The following is a 20,229-nucleotide window of genomic DNA, read 5'->3' as shown; positions in this document are numbered from 1 at the left end:
TGAAGGGGTAACGTAAGCCGGACCGTATACATGACAGCAGGTGTGCACAGCTGCCGAAATGTCACACGAGGCTGGAAATCCTTGCAGATTCCTCTCCTGATCTCAGTCTCCCCCTCCAGAGGGACAAAAAAAACCCCCCACAACAGGCAGCTTCCGGAAGGAGGAGGAATCCCAGAGGCCCGCACGATTAAAAAATAAAAATAAAACGAGCCCCAAACATGTCAAGCCAGGAAGAACGGCAGAATCGGAAGTTGGAAGGGCCCCTCCGAAGATCATCCATTCCAACCCTCTTCTAGTAATAATAATAATTTATTATTTGTACCCCGCCCATCTGGCTGGGTTTCCCCAGCCACTCTGGGCGGCTTCTGCAAAGACCAAAAATACACTAAGATGTCATACATTAAAAACTTCCCTGAACAGGGCTGCCTTCAGATGTCTTCCGAATGTCAGGTAGTTGTTTATATCTTTGACATCTGGTGGGAGGGTGTTCCACAGAGCGGGCGCCACCACCGAGAAGGCCCTCTGCCTGGTTCCCTGTAACTTGGCTTCTCGCAGGGAGGGAACCGCCAGAAGGCCCTCGGAGCCGGACCTCGGTGTCCGGGCAGAACGATGGGGGAGGAGACGCTCCTTCAGGGATACTGTACCGAGGCCATTTTGGGCTTTAAAGGTCAACACCAACACTTTGAACTGTGCTCAGAAACATACTGGGAGCCAATGTAGGTCTTTCAAGACCGGTGTTATGTGGTCTCGGCGGCCGCTCCCAGTCCCCAGTCTAGCTGCCGCATTCTGGATTAGTTGTAGTTTCCGGGTCACCTTCAAAGGTAGCCCCACATAGAGCGCATGGCAGGAGTCCAAGCGGGAGATAACCAGAGCATGCACCACTTCTGGCCAGACAGTCTGCGGGCAGGGAGGGTCTCATCCTGCGTACCAGATGGAGCTGCCCTGGACACAGAACTGACCTGCGCCTCCATGGACAGCTGTGAGTCCAGAATGACCCCCACCTGGTCCTTCGGGGGCACGGTCACCCCATTCAGGACCAGGGAGTCCTCCACACCAGCCCGCCCCTGTCTAGGCAGGAATACGCAGTTGTTTTTATGCATGGGGATTGAAACCCGCGCCGGAACAGGATTAAACTGCAAATAAGTTCACAGGACACACATGCCTGTCTTGGTTTGTTAAGCTTCGGGGGCCGGCCGTGCGTTTGAGCCTCGCGACCACCCTGTGAGGGAGACGAGGCGAAAGAAAGAAAGAGAGAGAAAAAAGGAAGCAAGAAGAGTTACTGACGATTGAAGAATGGAGGATGAAGTTAATGGACTATGCAGAACTAGATAAACTAACAGGAAGGATTCGAAACCGGCAGGACCAGAAATTCACGGAAGACTGGAGTAAATTTACGGACTATTTGAAAAGTAATTGTGAAGAACAGACGACGTTTGTAGGGTTGCAAGAAGTTTTGTGAGGAGTGTTATTGGAAGTATTGCAAAAATGGACAAGGGGGAGGATTATTTGTTAAGAGATGTAAAGGAAATATAAAGTTAAGAAGTGGTGAAAGCGGTGGATCATCAGAGGTGCTGATGGAAGTCTAAAAAGATTGTACAAGTGATAAGTTTTGTGGTGCATTTTATAATTTATATGTTAAAATTAATAAGAAATATTTTTATTAAAAAAAGAAAGAGAGAGAGGAAGGGAGATAACTGATCTAAGCAACTTGGGGGATTGTTCGAACTCGGAGCTCCGGCAACTGTAGCCCGGCCGGTTTCCCGGTCAGACCGGCCACGGCAAAACCGCGGCCCCCAGCTATCCCCCATGGGAACTTCGGGGAAAAAAGACCCCGTGGCCGTCACTGAAATGTCACTGAACATGTACAGACTGCCCCTCGGGGGCTGTTTCAGAGCCTACGATCAATGGGCTACTACTAAAATGAGGCTGCATTTTCAATTGTATTTTAACCCCTATTTTAAATTGGTTTTTTTCTTTTCCCCCTATTATGTTTTTATTAAAATTTTACTGGTGTTAGCCAGTCCTTTTATAGCTCTGTTTAGATAATAATAATAATAATAATAATAATAATAATAATAATACTTTATTTACCATATTTTTTGCTCTATAAGACACACCGGACTAGTTTTTGGAGGAGGAAAACAAGAAAAAAAATATTCTGAATCTCAGAAGCAGCGAAAGCAGCGATCCCTCTTGCTGTTCTGGCTTCTGGGATAGCTGTGCAGCCTGCATTCACTCCATAAGACGCACACCCATTTCCCCTTACTTTTTAGGAGGGGAAAAGTGAGTCTTATAGAGCAAAAAAGACGGTATATCCTGCCCTCCCCAGCCGAAGCCAAGCTCAGGGCGGCTAACAACAATAAAATAATACAACATTCTAAAGACATTCTAGAGTAGGTAATGTCTTGGTAACATAATCATTTTAAGTTTTTTGCATCAATCCATGAGATTTCCTTTTAACCGTTGAATGGTTCTGTGTACATTCCGGCAGCCTTTGGCTACGTGCAATAAAACTGACGGACCGACAGCTAAACCGAGGATCTTCACCATTTTATAACACGCAGATAAAAATATACGTTGAGAAACCAGAGATAGGAGCCGAGGGAAGCCAGGGGGTGGGTATCTGTTTAGGGGAGGGCTGGGGAAAAGTGTGGGAGGGAAACAATACGGATGATGTATCTTTGTTAAAAATGCTATGCTGAAATTTCTAATATTTTTTTTATTTTATTATATTATTATTTATAACTATTTTATCTTAATTATTATTCCTAATAATTTTTTATTTTTATTTTATTTCACTATTATTTATAATTATTTTATCTGAATCATTATTCCTAATAATTTTTTATTTTTATTTTATTATATTATTATTTATAATTATTTTATCTGAATCATTATTCCTAATAATTTTTTATTTTTATTTTATTATATTATTATTTATAACTATTTTATCTTAATTATTATTCCTAATAATTTTTTATTTTTATTTTATTTTACTATTATTTATAATTATTTTATCTGAATCATTATTCCTAATATTTTTTTATTTTTATTTTATTATATTATTATTTATAACTATTTTATCTTAATTATTATTCCTAATAATTTTTTATTTTTATTTTATTTCACTATCATTTATAATTATTTTATCTGAATCATTATTCCTAATATTTTTTTATTTTTATTTTATTATATTATTATTTATAACTATTTTATCTTTATTATTATTCCTAATAATTTTTTATTTTTATTTTATTTCACTATCATTTATAATTATTTTATCTGAATCATTATTCCTAATAATTTTTTTTTTATTTTATTATATTATTATTTATAACTATTTTATCTTAATTATTATTCCTAATAATTTTTTATTTTTATTTTATTTCACTATCATTTATAATTATTTTATCTGAATCATTATTCCTAATATTTTTTAATTTTTATTTTATTATATTATTATTTATAACTATTTTATCTTAATTATTATTCCTAATAATTTTTAATTTTAAAAAGACCCTCAAAAAAATAATAATAAATGGCCCGATTCCGCATTGTTAAGGCATCTTTCACGAGGGGCGCGTCCGCTTGCAAAAATTGGACGGAAAGCACATCTCACACGTCTAAGAGTCCATTTCCTAACAGCTGCTGGCTGCCAGGGGCAGATTATCTGCCCAGCCGGCTAATGCAGAGAAAGCCCTAATCAATATTTTAGAAGAAAGTAAATTGACCCGGTCATTATGGGAGGGACGCAATCCATCTCTCGCGCAGCTCGCATCCGTCGAAATCCACCGGGTTCCTTTCTTTCTTCCTCTTCAACCCCCACGCCAATCCCTGGACACGCTTGCAAAAGAGGAGGGAATACACCCAGAATATCTACATTTATGGGGTGGCGCTGTTAAACCACATAGCCTAGGGCTTGCCGATCCGAAGGTCAGCGGTTCGAATCCCCGCAATGACGGGCTGAGCTCCCGTTTCTCGGTCCCTGCTCCTGCCAACCTAGCAGTTCAAAAGCACGTCAAAGTGCAAGTAGATAAATAGGTACCACTCTGGCGGGAAGGTAAACGGCGTTTCCGTGCGCTGCTCTGGTTCGCCAGAAGCGGCTTCGTCCTGCTGGCCACATGACCCGGAAGCTGTACGCCGGCTCCCTCGGCCAATAAAGTGAGATGAGTGCCGCAACCCCAGAGTTTGACAAGACTGGACCTAATGGTCAGGGGTCCCTTCACCTTTATCTACATTTATATATATATACAGGTGAAGCTCAAAAAATTAGAATATCGTGGAGAAGTTCATTTATTTCAGTAATTCAACTTCAAAGGCAAAACTAATAGATGAGATATCGACTCATGACATTAAGAGAGAGATATGTCAATCTTTTATTTGTTATCATTGTGATGGTCATGGTGTACAGCGGATGAAAACCCCAAATGATCATAACAATGATAAGAAATAAAGGATCGACATACAGCCGTACCTCAGGTTAAGTACTTAATTCATTCCGGAGGTCCGTTCTCAACCTGAAACTGTTCTTAACCTGAAGCACCACTTTGGCTAATGGGGCCTCCTGCTGCTGCCGCGCCGGCGGAGCACGATTTCTGTTCTCATCCTGAAGCAAAGTTCTTAACCTGATGCACTATTTCTGGCTTAGTAGAGTGTGTAACCTGAAGCGTATGTAACCCGAGGTACCACTGTATCTCTCTTTGCATGTCATGAGTCTATCTCATCTATTAGTTTCACCTTCTAAGTTGAATGACTGAAATAAGCATGCAGATGATCTCTTGCACAGCTCACCGGGGCTTGGATTGGTGGAAACCCAGCTATGGATTTTGTTCCTGCGCGGCGAGACTCAGTCTCCCTATCTGTGAAATGGGCTGTGTTTGCTAAACGTAAGAGACCTCGGCACCAGTTTGGGCAGGAGAAAAACGCCTGCGTCAAACAAAACATAGAAACACCCAGAGAAAGTTACAGAGCACACTGGTCACCGCGAGACAGAGTGACGCAACCTTTCAAGCCTAAACAGAACACCGTATTTCACCCGGTCCTTCACAACTTCCCTGGGAATCAATCCCAAAACTCGGGCGGGCGAGGAAAATGCTTTTATTGCCCAAAGGAGCTCAGTTGTGGCGTGGCTTAAATTGCCCTGCCATTAAGAGGGAAAATAAAATATTTTGGTGTTGTTGTTTTTTAAAGAGGTCACTGTCAGCAAAGGTTTGTTGTTCCCGGGGAGGCCATAAAGAGTCTAGACGCTCCCATAAAATAGACAAAAACTAGAAAGGCGAGGAGGCCAGGTGGGCGGAGGAGAAAGGAAGAACAGGAACTGTTGTCGGCTCGGAAAATAAAAACTAGGACGCAAACAAGAGGGAGGTCAGGAACCGGGATGAGATGAAAAGGGATCAAGACATCAAAACGGTCTGCAGCTGGCGGGAAAATTAGGAGAGGTTCTGCAAAGGCACAACAGAGACCCGTTCCGGTTTGGATTGCCTCTGGAATACGGGGATATAGGGAGCTGTGGCTCGCCGGAAGTTGAAAAACTACTGTTCCCATTGTCCTTTGCCGCTGTCCGCAAGCTGGTGGGCTGGGGCTACTGGGAGATCTGGTAGGGCCCCAGTTCCCCCAGTATCCCTGCCCGAAGAGGAGGCGTTATCAAGAGGGTTCTGCCCCACTTTGGTCACAACCCTTGCCTGGAGTCCTGTGGGTTCAGGGCACCCCGTTTTAAGGAGGGTGCCGGCAAGGTGGGAAGGAGGGCAGCCAGGGCCTGGGAACCGAGCCTGATGAGGAACGGTCGAAGGAGCTGGGTATGTTTAGCCTGGAGAAGAGGAGATAGGAGAGCCGTCTTCCAAATATCTGAAGGGCTGCCACAGGGAAGAGGGAGCAAGCTCGTTTTCTCCTGCTCCGGAGGGCAGGACTCGAACCCGTGGCTTCAAGCGGCGAGGAAGGAGAATCCGACTCAACATCTGACAGCGAGAGCTGGGAATGGTCCTCCTCAGGAGGCGGCGGACGCTCCTTCCTGGAGGTTTTTAAGCAGAGAGGTCGGGCGGCCATCTATCCTGGATGCTTCAGTTGAGATTCCTGGACTGCGGGGAGCGGGTCAGACTAGATGACCCTTGGGTCCCAACGCTACGATTCTATGAATTTGTCCCTTTTTTCAAAGCCATCCAAATTGGTGGCCGCTCTTGCCTCCTGCGGAAGCCAGTTCCATAGTCCAACCTTCCCTTTTACCCGTCCTGTCCTGAAATCTCCCGGCGTTCGGTACCCGGGCCATGAGTTCGAGTCTCCCCGCCCCTCCTTAAGAAAAACGCCTCTTCCCCTCCGTACATCTACAGGAGAAACTCGAAAAATTAGAATATTGCGGGAAAGTTCATTTATTTCCATAATTCACCTTAAAAGGTGAAACTAATATACAGTGGTACCTCGCAGGACGAAATTAATTCATTCTGTGAGTTTCTTCGTCTTGCGAATTTTTCGTCTTGCGAAGCACGGATTTTGGAAATGCTTCAAAAATCACCAAAGTCTTCAAAAACCTCAAAAAAGGTTACCACACCGCGTGCTATGAGTTGCTCCTCGAAGTCAAGTCGCAACTGCACCCCCTGAATGCACCCTGGGTATTAACGGTTTTAAGAAAAAGGAAACAAACTTGCAAGACGTTTTCGTCTTGCGAAGCAAGCCCATAGGGAAATTTGTCTTGCGAAGCAACTCAAAAAACGAAAAACTCTTTCGTCTTGCGAGTTTTTCGTCTTATGAGGCATTCGTCTTGCGAGGTACCACTGTATGAGATAAGACTCACGACATGCAAAGAGAGATACGTCAAGCCTTTATTTGTTATAACTGTGATGATCATTTGGGGTTTTCATCAGCTGTACGCCATGATCATCACAATGATAACAAATAAAGGCTTGACATTAGGTCCATATAGTAAAAGCTCTGGTTTTCCCAGCAGTGATGTATGGAAGTGAGAGCTGGACCATCAAGAAGGCTGATCGCCGAAGAATGGATGCTTTTGAATTCTGGTGCTGGAGGAGACTCTTGAGAGTCCCATGGACTGCAAGAAATCAAACTTCTCCATTCGGAAGGAAATCAGCCCTGAGTGCTCACTGGAAGGACAGATCCTGAAGCTGAGGCTCCAAGACTTTGGCCACCTCATGAGAAGGGAAGACTCCCCGGAAAAGACCCTGATGTTGGGAAAGACGGAGGGCACAAGGAGAAGGGGACGACAGAGGACGAGATGGTGGGACAGTGTTCTCAAAGAGGCCAAGATGAGTTTGAGCAAACTGTGGGAGGCAGTGGAAGACAGGAGGGCCTGATGTGCTCTGGTCCAGGGGGTCACAAAGAGGCGGACACGACTAAACGACTAAGCAACAACAACAAAGGCTTGACATATCTCTCTTTGCATGTCATGTGTCCATCTCGTATATTCGTTTCGCCTTTTAAGTTGAATCACTGAAATAAAACTTTTCCACGATATTCTCCTTTTTCGAGTTTCTCCTGTAATTAGCGCAAACCCACAAGGAAGGATTTCACTTCCTGGATGCCTGGTGGATGTTTTGAAGGCAACCTTCTACCTCTCTCTCTTTTTTCATTTTCTTCTTTGGCGGTGGGGAAAAGGAAGGAAATTGCAACAGCAGGAGGAGGGTGTGTCGCACAGAGTCTCAGAACCGCTGCGTCAGATTCACCCACCTGCTCCCTCCAACCCGGTGCCTTGCCAAAATTTGCACAACCCAAGAAAGGGAGAAGAAAATGTCTGCACAACCCAAGAAAGGGAGAAGAAAATGTCCGGTGTCGAGGGGGATGGGGTTTTTTTTGGGGGGGGGGGAGAGATAGTGGGAGAGAGTAATATATTTTGCAATCCAATCAAAACCTCCCGGGGTCTGACCTGCAAACCAGGGACGTCGTGCAAACCAGCTTTTTAATTCGCGGAATCAGAGAACTGGAAAAATGACGCCAAAGGTCTTCTACTCTGACCCCCTTGCAATAAACTTCCCTTCCTTACGCCACCCCCTCCCCTCGCCACAGGTCGCCCAAAGTGCCCCGAAGAACCCAGAACTTAAGTGATGGGGTTGTTTTGTGTGTCTGTGTCCACACACACACACACACACACACACGTTTGCGAGAGTGGGTACGCTTGGAATTTGTTTGTGTGCACAAGTGTTATTACGGCCTTTGTAAACCTGCAAGAAAAGGTCCGTTTGGGTGTGCTGAACTGCGACCTGTTCAGAGCAGACCTGCTTAAATTAAGCTAAATCAATCGCGTCTATTCTATTGTATATTCTATTCTATTCTCTATTCTCTATTCTATTGTATTCTCTATTCTCTGCTCTATTTTATATTCTCTGTTCTCCATTCTATATTGTATTCTATTCTATATTCTATTGTATTCCATGCTATATTCTATTCTATATTCTGTTCTATTGTCTATTCTATACTCTACAGTGGTACCTCAGGTTACATACGCTTCAGGTTACATACGCTTCCCGTTACAGACTCCGCTAACCCAGAAATAGTGCTTCAGGTTAAGAACTTTGCTTCAGGATGAGGACAGAAATTGTGCTCCGGCGGCGCGGCAGCAGCAGGAGGCCCCATTAGCTAAAGTGGTGCTTCAGGTTAAGAACAGTTTCAGGTTAAGTACAGACCTCCGGAACGAATTAAGTACTTAACCTGAGGTACCACTGTATCCTGTTCTCTATATTCTATACAGTGGTACCTCGGGTTAAGAACTTAATTCATTCTGGAGGTCCGTTCTGAATCTGAAACTGTTCTTAACCTGAAGCACCACTTTAGCTAATGGGGCCTCCCGCTGCTGCCGCGTGATTTCTGTTCTCATCCTGAGGCAAAGTTCTTAACCCGAGGTACTATTTCTGGGTTAGCGGAGTCTGTAACATGAAGCGTCTGTAACCCGAGGTATCACTGTATTATATTCTATATTCTATATTCTATATTCTATAATCTAGATTCTAGATTCTAGATTCTATACTATACAGTCATACCTCAGGTTACAGGCATGTCAGGTTGTGTTTTTTCGGGTTGCGGACCCGCCAAAACCTGGAAGTACTGGAATGGGTTACTTCTGGGCTTCGGCGCTTTGCGCATCGAATCATGACCAGCGCTGCAGCTTAAGAACGTGCTTCCCACATGGATCATGTTTGCAACCCGAGCATCCACTGTATTCTATATTCTATTGTATTCTGTATTCTATATTCTATTCTATATTCTACATTCTCTTCTCTTCTATATTCTATTCTGCGGGAGGCAGTGGAAGACAGGAGTCCCTGGCGTGCTCTGGTCCAAGGGGTCACGAAGAGGCGGACACCACTAAACGACTTAACAACAACAACATGACCGATTTGCTTGCTGCAGGCGCGAACGGCCAGGAAGGGACAGGGCCCCCTTCCACGCAGCCGGGTTTTTGCAAAATGATGCAGGGCCACTCAAGGAAGCCGATGTCTTCACCCAAAAGTGGTGGCAGGGGAAAAACAGTGCTGTGGGAACCCTCAGTTTGCAAGGCAGGAGTTAGAATATGGGGAGGAAATAAGAGAGAGAAAATAGGAAGTTCTGCTCAGAAGTCAACAGCCGCAACAGAAGATCTTCCAGTAAATCGGTCAGTTTTCTACAAAACACACACACACAAACACGCTTTGAACAACAAAGAGTTCCGGTACGCAACGTCTGAATTACGCAAGGTTTGCTCTGGGGGGGGCCTCCCTAGGAAGCTATCGCCCTGGCGGGGGCCAGATACTGAAAACGATCCCAGCCCTGTCTTGTTGGGTCACAGAAGAGGCACCTTGCAGCGACGCTTTCTTTCCTCCACCCTGCCCGTTGCGCTTTCCTCTACTGCTGCACCCAGCAAACTGCAATTCTAACTGACACACAATTATTATTAAATTTTCTGTTTTACAACGTGAAAGACAGTGGAACCTCATTCAGTGGAGCTGAATGTTTCAAAAGCCGAACGCCAAAAACCCAGAAGTACTGTATTTTTCGCTCTATAAAACGCACCAGACCACAAGACGGACCTAGTTTTTGGAGGGGGAAAACAAGAAAAAAAATAATCTGAATCTCAGAAGCCAGAACAGCAAGAGGGATCGCTGCGCAGTCAAAGCAGCGATCCCTCTTGCTGTTCTGGCTTCTGGGATAGCTGCGCAGCCTGCATTCGCTCCCTAAGACGCACACACATTTCCCCTTACTTTTCAGGAGGGGAAAAGTGAGTCTTAGAGAGCAAAAAATATGGTAATTGCTTCCATTTTTGAATGTGGCTTGGAAGCCGAGCATGTTTTTCCATTTTCTCAATAGTAACTGCCAAATGTTTCGGAAGTCGAACAGATTACATTCGACAACCGAGGTACCACTGCACTCGTTTAAACATCCTTAAAATATCAACGACATCCCTTCTTCTCTTTCTACGGATCATTCTGAATATCAAAGATCCCGGCATATTTTACGATGACCTGTGGGGGTCCCTTGCAACTGTGCAATCCTCCTCCATCTGAGGGAAGTGAGAGCTGGACCATCAAGAAGGCTGATCGCCAAAGAATGGATGCTTATGAATTCTGGTGCTGAAGGAGACTCTTGAGAGTCCCATGGACTGCAAGAAGATCCAACCTCTCCATTCGGAAGGAAATCAGCCCTGAGTGCTCACTGGAAGGACAGATTCTGAAGCTGAGGCTCCAAGACTTTGGCCACCTCAGGAGAAGAGAAGAGTCCCTGGAAAAGACCCTAATGTTGGGAAAGATGGAGGGCACAAGGAGAAGGGGATGACGGAGGATGAGATGGTGGGACAGTGTTCTCGAAGCTACCAGCTTGAGTTTGACCAAACTGCAGGAGGCAGTGGAAGACAGGAGGGCCTGGCGTGCTCTGGTCCAGGGGGTCACGAAGAGGCGGACACGACTAAACGACTAAACAACAAAACACCAAACATTAAAAACTTCCCTAAACAGGGCTGCTTTGAGATGTCTTCTAAAAGTCAGATAGTTGTTTATTTCCTTGACATCTGACGGGAGGGCATTCCACAGGGCAGGTGCCACCACCGAGAAGGCCCTCTGCCTGGTTCCCTGTAATCTTGCTTCTCGCAGGGTGGGAACTGCCAGAAGGCCCTCAAGAGATGGACCCGGATGATGGGGGTGGAGATGCTCCTTCAGGTTTACTGGGCCGTTTGGGGCTTTCAAGCTCAGCACCAACACTTTGAATTGTGCTCGGAAACATCCTGGGAGCCAATGTAGGTCTTTCAAGACCGGTGTTATATGGTTTCAGTGTCCCTGATGTTAGGAAAGACGGAGGGCACAAGGAGAAGGGGATGACAGAGGACGAGATGGTGGGCAGTGTTCTTGAAGCGGCCAACATGAGTTTGACCAAACTGCGGGAGGCAGTGGAAGACAGGAGTGCCTGCCGTGTTCTGGTCCAGGGGGTCAGCAAGAGTCAGACACGACTAAACGACTCAACAACAACACCCGTCTGAGCAATGAGACTTTTGCGTTTGCGAAAGGGAAAAGCCGGCTTCGGGGATTGCCTTTCCAGAGCAGCGAGCGCTCGCCTCTGGATCCCGGCCAGCGTTCAAGAGCTTGGCTGGGAGTCCCGCTTGGCCCTGCTCCAAGAAGAAGACGACTCGGCTCTGAACACTCTCCAAGCTCAGCTGGTCGGCCGCAGGCTTGGCAGCAAGACGCCGGGGGAGAGGAGGGGGAGGAGGAACGCAGGAATGTAAACAGAACGGGGCTTGGAGGCGGCAGCGAGCCAGGGCTTGCCAAAGCGCTACTGCCGCCACCTCCGGGGCCGTCCCGCGAAGGAGGACCTTGGCAGCGGCGCAGCCGGGTGACTTCTTAACCCCAAAGCGCGGCTCCGAGGAGGGGCAAAGGCTGAGACGGCGGTTGCCGCAACCCGGCGTGCGTAGAGAGCGAGAGTGTCTTGACCAGGGTTAGAAACTCAGAGATACAGTGGTACCTCGGGGTTACATACGCTTCAGGTTACATACAGCTAACCCAGAAATAGTGCTTCAGGTTAAGAACTTTGCTTCAGGATGAGAACAGAAATCGCGCAGCAGCAGGAGGCCCCATTAGCTAAAGTGGTGCTTCAGGTTAAGAACAGTTTCAGATTCAGAACGGACCTCCGGAATGAATTAAGTACTTAACCCGAGGTACCACTGTATAAGCAAACTGAGGGTAGGCAAACTGAGGCCTGGGGGCCGGATCCGGCCCAATCTCCTCCTCAATCCAGCCTGCGGATGATCCGGGAATCAGCATGTTTTTACACGAGTAGAATGTGTCCTTTTATTTCAAATGAATCTCTGGGTTATTTGTGGGGCATGCCTGATGTTTTTACACAAGTAGAATGTGTGCTTTTATTTAAAATGCATCTCTGGGTTAATTGTGGGGCATAGGAATTCGTTCATTTCCCCCCCCCCAAAAAAAAAATATAGTCCGGCCCCCCACAAGGTCTGAGGGACAGTGGACCGGCCCCCTGCTGAAAAAGCTTGCTGACCCCTGCGTTAGATGATGTGTAGTCCATTAATGTTTAGTTGATAAGAAGCAAACCTCTAGCTCCTAAGGAGATGAAGAGAAGCTCAAAATTGTGCTCACAGTGCCTGGGGAACCTCAAAATCCGATCCAGGGGTGTTTTGCGGGAGTAAAATTACAGTAAAATCATAATAGAAATAAAAAACCAATTTAAAATACAGGTTCAAATGCAATTTAAAATAAGAAGTAGCCCATAGATAGCTGAGAGTCCCAGAACATTTGGGTAGAGGGACGCTCCCCCTGCCTTTAACCAGCACTGCGTCATCGGCACGGGGGGAAACAACAACACACGGCCAAGACTTTCGAATTCGGGACCGCTCCGACCTGCGGAACCCGCAGCCGAAAATCCAGGGCGTGTGGCCCAGCTTCCCCAACTGAGTCCGCCCCACCCTGGGCTTGCGACCACTTATCTGGGACACACCCGGCCATGCTACCCGCTATCTCTCTCTCTCTTTCCCTCCAAAGTCTGCATTCCTGGAGGCAGCAACTTAGGAGCCTGACAAGAGCCAAACAGAACCGCCCCAAAGATTCCAAGCCGAAAGGGAAGAGAAAATAAAGGGTCGACATCCGCCAAGTTTAGCTCTGGGGTAAAGGTAAAGGGACCCCTGACCATTAGGTCCAGTTGTGACCGACTCTGGGGTTGCGGCGCTCATCTCGCTTTACTGGCCGAGGGAGCCGACGTACAGCTTCCGGGTCATGTGGCCAGCAGGACTAAGCCGCTTCTGGCGAACCAGAGCAGCACACGGAAACGCCGTTTACCTTCCCGCCAGAGTGGTATCTATTCATCTACTTGCACTTTGACGTGCTTTTGAACTGCTAGGTTGGCAGGAGCAGGGACCGAGCAACGGGAGCTCACCCCATCATTGTGGGGATTCGAACCGCCAACCTTCTGTTCGGCAAGCCCTAGGCTCTGTGGTTTAACCCACAGCGCCACCCGCGTCCCTAGCTCTGGGGTAGCTGGACCATAAAGAAGGCTGATCGCCGAAGAATGGATGCTTTTGAATTCTGGTGCTGGAGGAGACTCTTGAGAGTCCCATGGACTGCAAGAAGATCAAACCTCTCCATTCGGAAGGAAATCAGCCCTGAGTGCTCACTGGAAGGACAGATCCTGAAGCTGAGGCTCCAAGACTTTGGCCACCTCATGAGAAGAGAAGAGTCCCTGGAAAAGACCCTGATGTTGGGAAAGATGGAGGGCACAAGGAGAAGGGGATGACAGAGGACGAGATGGTGGGACAGTGTTCTCGAAGGGACCAGCATGAGTTTGACCAAACTGTGAGAGGCAGTGGAAGACAGGAGGGCCTGGCGTGCTCTGGTCCAGGGGGTCACGAAGAGGCGGACAGGACTAAAAGACTAAACAACAATCTCCAGCTTGACTAAGTCATACAGAGATGTAGTAGGCAGACTCTCCCAAGGGGGGGTGTGGCTCGAATCGCCCACTGCCCTCCAAGGCTTGACTGGGGGCAGCCAGAGACCCTAAATGGCCACTGCTGGACCTTACTGAGGCTCGTGGTCTGATGCTCCGGCTTAGCGTGAGGCTGCCGGGGACTCATCCAGCGACACAGCAGGCAGCCTCTCCGCACCGGAAGCTAATCAGCACCCTCCCCGGGAAATACAGGGTAAAAACCTGCCTGCCATTAGCAGGGGAAAAGCTTGCCTCCTTGCACAGCAGAGACTCGCCGAGAGAGGCGACAGGAAACCTCTCCCACCTCCAAGGTCCTCAAACCAGCCCTGATCTGAGAATGACATCTTTAAAAACAAAATCCAATGTATGGAACCAGGAGGGTATACAGAAGCAGGCAATTTTCTCCTGAAATGATGAAGCGCTTGTTTTCAAATTACTCCTGCCGCTTTGTTAACAATTAATCATAATTATTTAATGTAATTTTTTTCCTTTTTCCTTTCTCCTCCTGTGATGAGGCTGCATTTTAATGTTTCAATATTTTAATTGTTGTATTTTATTTTTGTTTTTAAGTTGTATTCATTCAACTTGTTTCTATTATTTCTTGTTAGCCGCCCTGAGCCCAGCCTTGGCTGGCAAGGGCGAGGGTATAAATAATAATAATAATAATAATAATAATAATAATAATAATAATAATAGACACCTCTCTCTCTCTCTCTCTCTCTTCCCATCTGGATTCCATCTGCTGCTGTTTGGTTTCCTACTGATTTTTCTTTCCCCCCAAATTCCCAATGTATTTACAACTCAGACATCAAAGGAATCTGGTCCTCTAGGGAGAAGACTCTTGCAAAGAGAGTGATTTCCTTCTCTTAACTCTACAGCTTTTCTGATTCAATACCCAGACCGGACTGATCAAACAAGGAGAGAGGGAGCCTGCCGGAAAGAAAGGAAGGGTTTCTTTCTCCACACACACACACAAAAGGGAAAAAACGAGTAGATTTTGGGGTGGGGGAGGTCGGGGCTGCTAAATTACTGCTTTCTCTTCCTCTCTCTCTCTGTGTGTGTTTCTGATCAGTTTGTTGCAAGCAGACATCTCTTGCAATAACTGCCGGCAAAAAAACAAAACAAAAGAAAGAAGGAAAGAAAGAAAGAAAGAAAGAAAGAGAGAGAGAGAGAAAGGGGAGAGAAAGGAAAGAGAGAGAGAGAAAAAAAGAGAGAGAAAGAGAGAGAGAGAGAGAGAGAGAAAGAAAGAAAGAAAGAAAGGAAGGAAGGAAGGAAGGAAGGAAGGAAGGAAGGAAGGAAGGAAAGAAAGAGACAGAAAGAGAGGGAGAGAGAGAGAAAGAAAGAAAGAAAGAAAGAAAGAAAGAAAGAAAGAAAGAAAGAAAGAAGAGATTCACGCAGATAACCGGATGTCTTGCAGGCCGCAATTCCAGCTACACGGGTGAACGTTTGTCAAAATGCTAACTTCTCCGCGCAGCGTGCAGTTAAGCTGCAAAGTTTGCTCTTCGCAGGAGGCGCCGATTGGCCACGGACCTCGACGGGTTCGAAATTCAAACCCGCAGGGAAGGAGAGAGCTAGCTGCGACCCAATGAAGAAGCAGCGCCCAGTGCGATCCGAAAGCCTGCCGCGCTGAAGAAGAGCTCTGTGTGATCCGAAAGCTTGCTAAACATGAAAATGTGGGCTATTTCCACACACACCCCAGGACGCCAGAAAACACATGCGTCGTATCAAGAACGTTAAGAAAAGCAGCCTCTTATAATGGCTGGCTTTTCTTATGTTCTTAATACCTTGTGTGCGTTCGGGAATCCTGGGGAAAATACCCTGTTTTCATGTTTAGCAAGCTTTCGGATCGCACAAAGCTCTTCATTGGCGCGGCAGGCTTTCGGATCACACAATTGGCTTCCCCAGAGCAGCTATTGGGCCGCAGAGAACTCTTTTTTTCTCCAGACGCTGCCATTCAAAGCGACCCAAAACGCTTTCTTAATAAAATAAAATGCGAAAGCCAATCCCTATATTTTTGCTATATTTATGCTGTATGTTTGCTGGCTGAAATTAGGAAAGGGGACCTTTAAGGAAACGCGAGAACGCCGTCTATTTAAACTTCAGCACACATAAAGCAAAGTTGCGGGTCGAGGCAAAACCTGGACGAGCTTGTTCCAAACAACCGTGGCGTTGTTGTTTTTTATTGCGGCACCCAGGAAAGTCTGGCTGACGCCGGTCCATTTTGCCAGGGGATAAATATTTCCAGACTAGCAAGATTCCCCCCCCCCCCCGCCACTCTCGCGGACTTTGACACGGCTGAATTTCAAATGGAAAAATTCGGCTTATCTTTGTCGTCAACACACACACACAGACAGCCTTAGCAAAAGCTACACAAAGGGGATGAGAGGCCAAAGAAGCCTTTTCAGATTTCGACAATCTCCCTTCAAGCCCCAAACCTTTATAAAAACCGGGTTGCAAATCCCATCTCTCCCAGCCAGCCAGTAGTTCCCATCGCAGCCCGCCGACAATCTGGGGGTGCGAGTCGGAGAAAGCAGCTCTAGGAAAACGCAGGTTTTGCAGAGCCCCTGGGCCTGTGCAGAGTGCTTTCCAGCAGTAATAATAATAATAATAATAATAATAATAATAATAATAATAATAATGTATTTATTACTTATTACTTATTACTTAATTACTTATTACTTATTATTTATACCCCGCCCATCTGGCTGGGTTTCCCCAGCCACTCTGGGCGGCTTCCAACAAAACACTAAAATACAATAACATCAAAAGCCTCCCTAAACAGGGCTGCCTTCAGATGTCTTCTAAAAGTCTGATAGTTGTTCTTCTCTTTGACATCTGATGGGAGGGCGTTCCACAGGGCGGGCGCCACCACCGAGAAGGCCCCCTGCCTGGTTCCCTGCAACTTGGCTTCTCGCAGGGAGGGAACCGCCAGAAGGCCCTCGGAGATGGACCCAGGTGTCCGGGGTGGAGACGCTCCTTCAGGTATACTGGACCAAGGCCGTTTGGGCTTTCAAGATCAGGACCAACACTTTGAATTGTGCTCGGAAATGTCCTGGGAACCAATGTAGGTCTTTCAGGACTGGTGTTATATGGTCTCGGCAGCCATTCCCAGTCCCCAGTCTAGCTGCTGCATTCTGGATTAGTTGCGGTTTCCGGGTCACCTTCAAAGGTAGCCCCATGGAGAGCGCATGGCAGTAGTCCAAGCGGGAGATAACCAGAGCATGCACCACTCTGGCCAGACAGTCTGCGGGCAGAGAGGGTCTCATCCTGCGTACCAGATGGAGCCGCCCTGGACACAGAACTGACCTGCGCCTCCATGGACAGCTGTGAGTCCAGAATGACCCCCAGGCTGCGCACCTGGTCCTTCGGGGGCACAGTCACCCCATTCAGGACCAGGGAGTCCCCCACACCTGCCTGCCCCCTGTCCCCCCAAAACAGCCCTTCTGTCTTGTCAGGATTCAACCTCAATCCATTAGCCGCCATCCATCCTCCAACCGCCTCCAGGCACTCACACAGGACCTTCACTGGTTCCGATTTGAAAGAGAGGTAGAGTTTGGCAGTATCCCACCCTCCCCGGCCGAGGCCTGCAGGCTCGCCCGCCGAAACCTGGGAGGGAAAAAAAGAGAATTTCCCGCGGAAACTTACCTGCTTGAACTGCTCCTCGTAGGTCCAGTCGCCGTGGTCCAGGGGTTGGGTCTGCACCTGAGACAGGTGGGGTAGCGAGGCCGAAAGTCTCTCGGGACCCCCAGCCAGCCTAGACGTCTCCCCTCTGTAGGGCAAGGTGGGCTGCTGCTTGCGGAGAAGCGGGGGGCCCGGGCTCGAGCGGGCAGCCTCCCCGGACAGGGGGACCCCTTCCTCCTCCGCCATCTCCTCGTCTTCGTCGTAATCGTCCTCTTCCTCCTCGCCAAGGTCTTCGTCGAATTCCTCGTCGGCCCATTTGGCTTTCCTGGGGGTGGGGGTCCGGAAAGAGAAAGAGGTCAGGGGGGCGAAGGAATGCCTAGCTCTGCTGAATGGTCTCAATAATAATAATAATAATAATTTATTTACACCCTACCCATCGCAGCCCGCCGACAATCTGGGGGTGCGAGTCGGAGAAAGCAGCCCTAGGAAAACGCAGGTTTTGCAGAGCCCCTGGGCCTGTGCAGAGTGCTTTTCAGCAGTAATAATAGTAATAATAATAATAATAATAATAATAATAATAATAATAATAATAATATATTATTTATACCCCACACATGTGGCTGGGCTTCCCCAGCCACTCTGGGCGGCTTCCAACAAAACACTAAAATACAATAACTTATTCAACGTTAAAAGCTTCCCTAAACAGGGCTGCCTTCAGATGTCTTCTAAAAGGTCTTTACCTCCTTGACATCTGATGGGCACCACCACCGAGAAGGCCATTTGGCCATTAGCTTTTATATCTATCTATCTATCTATCTATCTATCTATCTATCTATCTATCTATCTATCTATCTCAATCTCTAGCACAGTCTCTTCGAAAAGTTTGGTAAGAACCTTCCATAGCTTGAAACGCCTAATAATAATAATCATTTTATTATTTATACCCCGCACATGAGGCTGGGTTTCTTCAGAAGGTCGCAGGCTGCGTCCTGCGCTTAAAATCGACTTAATTGCAACCCTGAGGACTAGAAACTTGTAAAGGCGAAAGGTCTTTTTTTTTAGCGGCCGGGAGAGCTGTTGCCGGTCTGTGTAGACCAGGGGTCAGGAAACCTTTTTCAGCCGGGGGCCGCTCCCCTGTCCCTCAGACCTTGTGGGGGGGCCAGACTATAATTTTGGGGGGAAATAAAATAATGGACGAATTCCTATGCCCCACAAATAAATGAAATACATTCTAATACATCTAAGGGAATTTCCCTTTAAAAAAGGGAAACGTTGACAGCTATAATAATAATAATAATAATAATAATAATAATAATAATAATGATCACTTAGTTGTTGCTTGGATTTTTTCGAGGGGAGGGGAAATCTCTCCAAACTTCGGAAGACTCAGCCGCTTTCTAAACAGCTGGAAATTTTTTAATCGAAAGCTCTCCAGGCATTTAAGGGGGTGGCAGTGAGGGGGGGCCAGAACCTGCCAAACTGGTCTCTCCTCCCTGTTTTTATTGTCTCCTGACCCCAAGCAGATCAAGGTGGGGCAAGGAAGCGGCAGAGAAACAGGAGGCCAGTTGGGGAAACTGATTTTTCAAGTTATTTACCAAGGATCCGAACTCTTTGCTATTTTCCCAAGCTGGGGAACGAGAAACCTTGCAAGCCGCCTTATTAAATTACCCAATCTGAGTCTTTTTTTAAACTTTTCTTCTTCTCTCCATTAGAGAAACACTTAATAAATTAATAAAAATAAAAATCAGGAGAAATACAAGCTTATTTTGTTCCCTCCAACTCCTATCTTTCTCCCCCAGAAGCAAACAGCAGGTCATCCACCTTTTAAGGCGTCCTTTCTCAAGCTGTGGGTCCCCAGATGTTGTCGGACTACAACTCTCATCACCCCTAGCTAGCAAGGCCAGAGCTCAGGGATGGTGGGAGTTGTAGTCCGACAACATCTGGGGAACCACTGAGCTAAGAGGACAGAGGGGAAGCTATTCCATGGAGTCTGCATAAGCCGTAGGTCCTCCAGATGTTTCAAGACTACAACTCCCATCATCCCTGACCGCTGGTCCTGCTGGCAAGGGATCATGGGAGTTGTAGGCCCAAAACATCTGGTTGAGGAAGCCTGGTGTAAGCTGAGCTTAAGGCAGCCTTTCTCAACATCCCCAGATGTTGTCGGACTACAACTCCCATCCCCCCCTAGCTAGCAAGGCCAGAGCTCAGGGATGATGGGAGTTGTAGTCCGACAACATCTGGGGACCCACAGGTGGAGAACTGCTGTAATAACAGTTTTGCAATTTCTTTTTATTGCAGCGAGAGGGGAGATTCTCTGCGGCCAGGACGGTTTATTACACGTATTCAGTGGGGCTCAGAAGTGCCCCATTCTAAACCAAATCATGGGTCCCACCCATCACGCCCACTCTGGCTGGCAGAGGCTCTCCAGGGTTGGAGGCCGCCGGGAAAGAGTTCCCGGCCCAACCGTTGGGGACTGAACCCGAGGCCTCCTGCTCGAGAAAGCTGGTGCTCAACCGTTGAATATGCCGCCCGTTATCAAAGCATCAACTAAGGCTGTAGTCCTCATTGTTTTCGGCTGGCTTCATAGGACGCTGCCTCTTGTGGAGCCAGCCCTAACCAGAGTTGCCACCGGGATCTTTGGAGAGCGCAAAGGTACAGCGGTCTCGGTACCTTGGTTCCCAAACTTTAATCCGTTCCGGAGGTCCGTTC

At 47.2% G+C, this 20,229-nt stretch overlaps 1 protein-coding gene across 3 annotated transcripts in view; it reads right to left on the bottom strand.

Annotated features, from left to right (window-relative positions):
• ARID3A (AT-rich interaction domain 3A) overlaps nt 1–20,229 on the bottom strand; it is a 65,910-nt gene that overhangs the window by 29,989 nt on the left and 15,692 nt on the right. For all 3 annotated transcript variants that reach the window (XM_081846219.1, XM_081846221.1, XM_081846220.1), the window contains exon 3: nt 17,545–17,845. In XM_081846219.1, coding sequence (XP_081702345.1) covers nt 17,545–17,845 — 301 coding nt within the window. The remainder of the gene's footprint in view (nt 1–17,544; nt 17,846–20,229) is intronic.

Source organism: Podarcis erhardii (assembly GCF_964252035.2).
Source record: "Podarcis erhardii genome assembly, chromosome: 18".
NCBI lineage: Eukaryota > Metazoa > Chordata > Lepidosauria > Squamata > Lacertidae > Podarcis > Podarcis erhardii.
The sequence above is the reverse complement of the archived record's forward strand: the minus strand, read 5'-3'. Positions and strand labels throughout refer to the sequence as shown.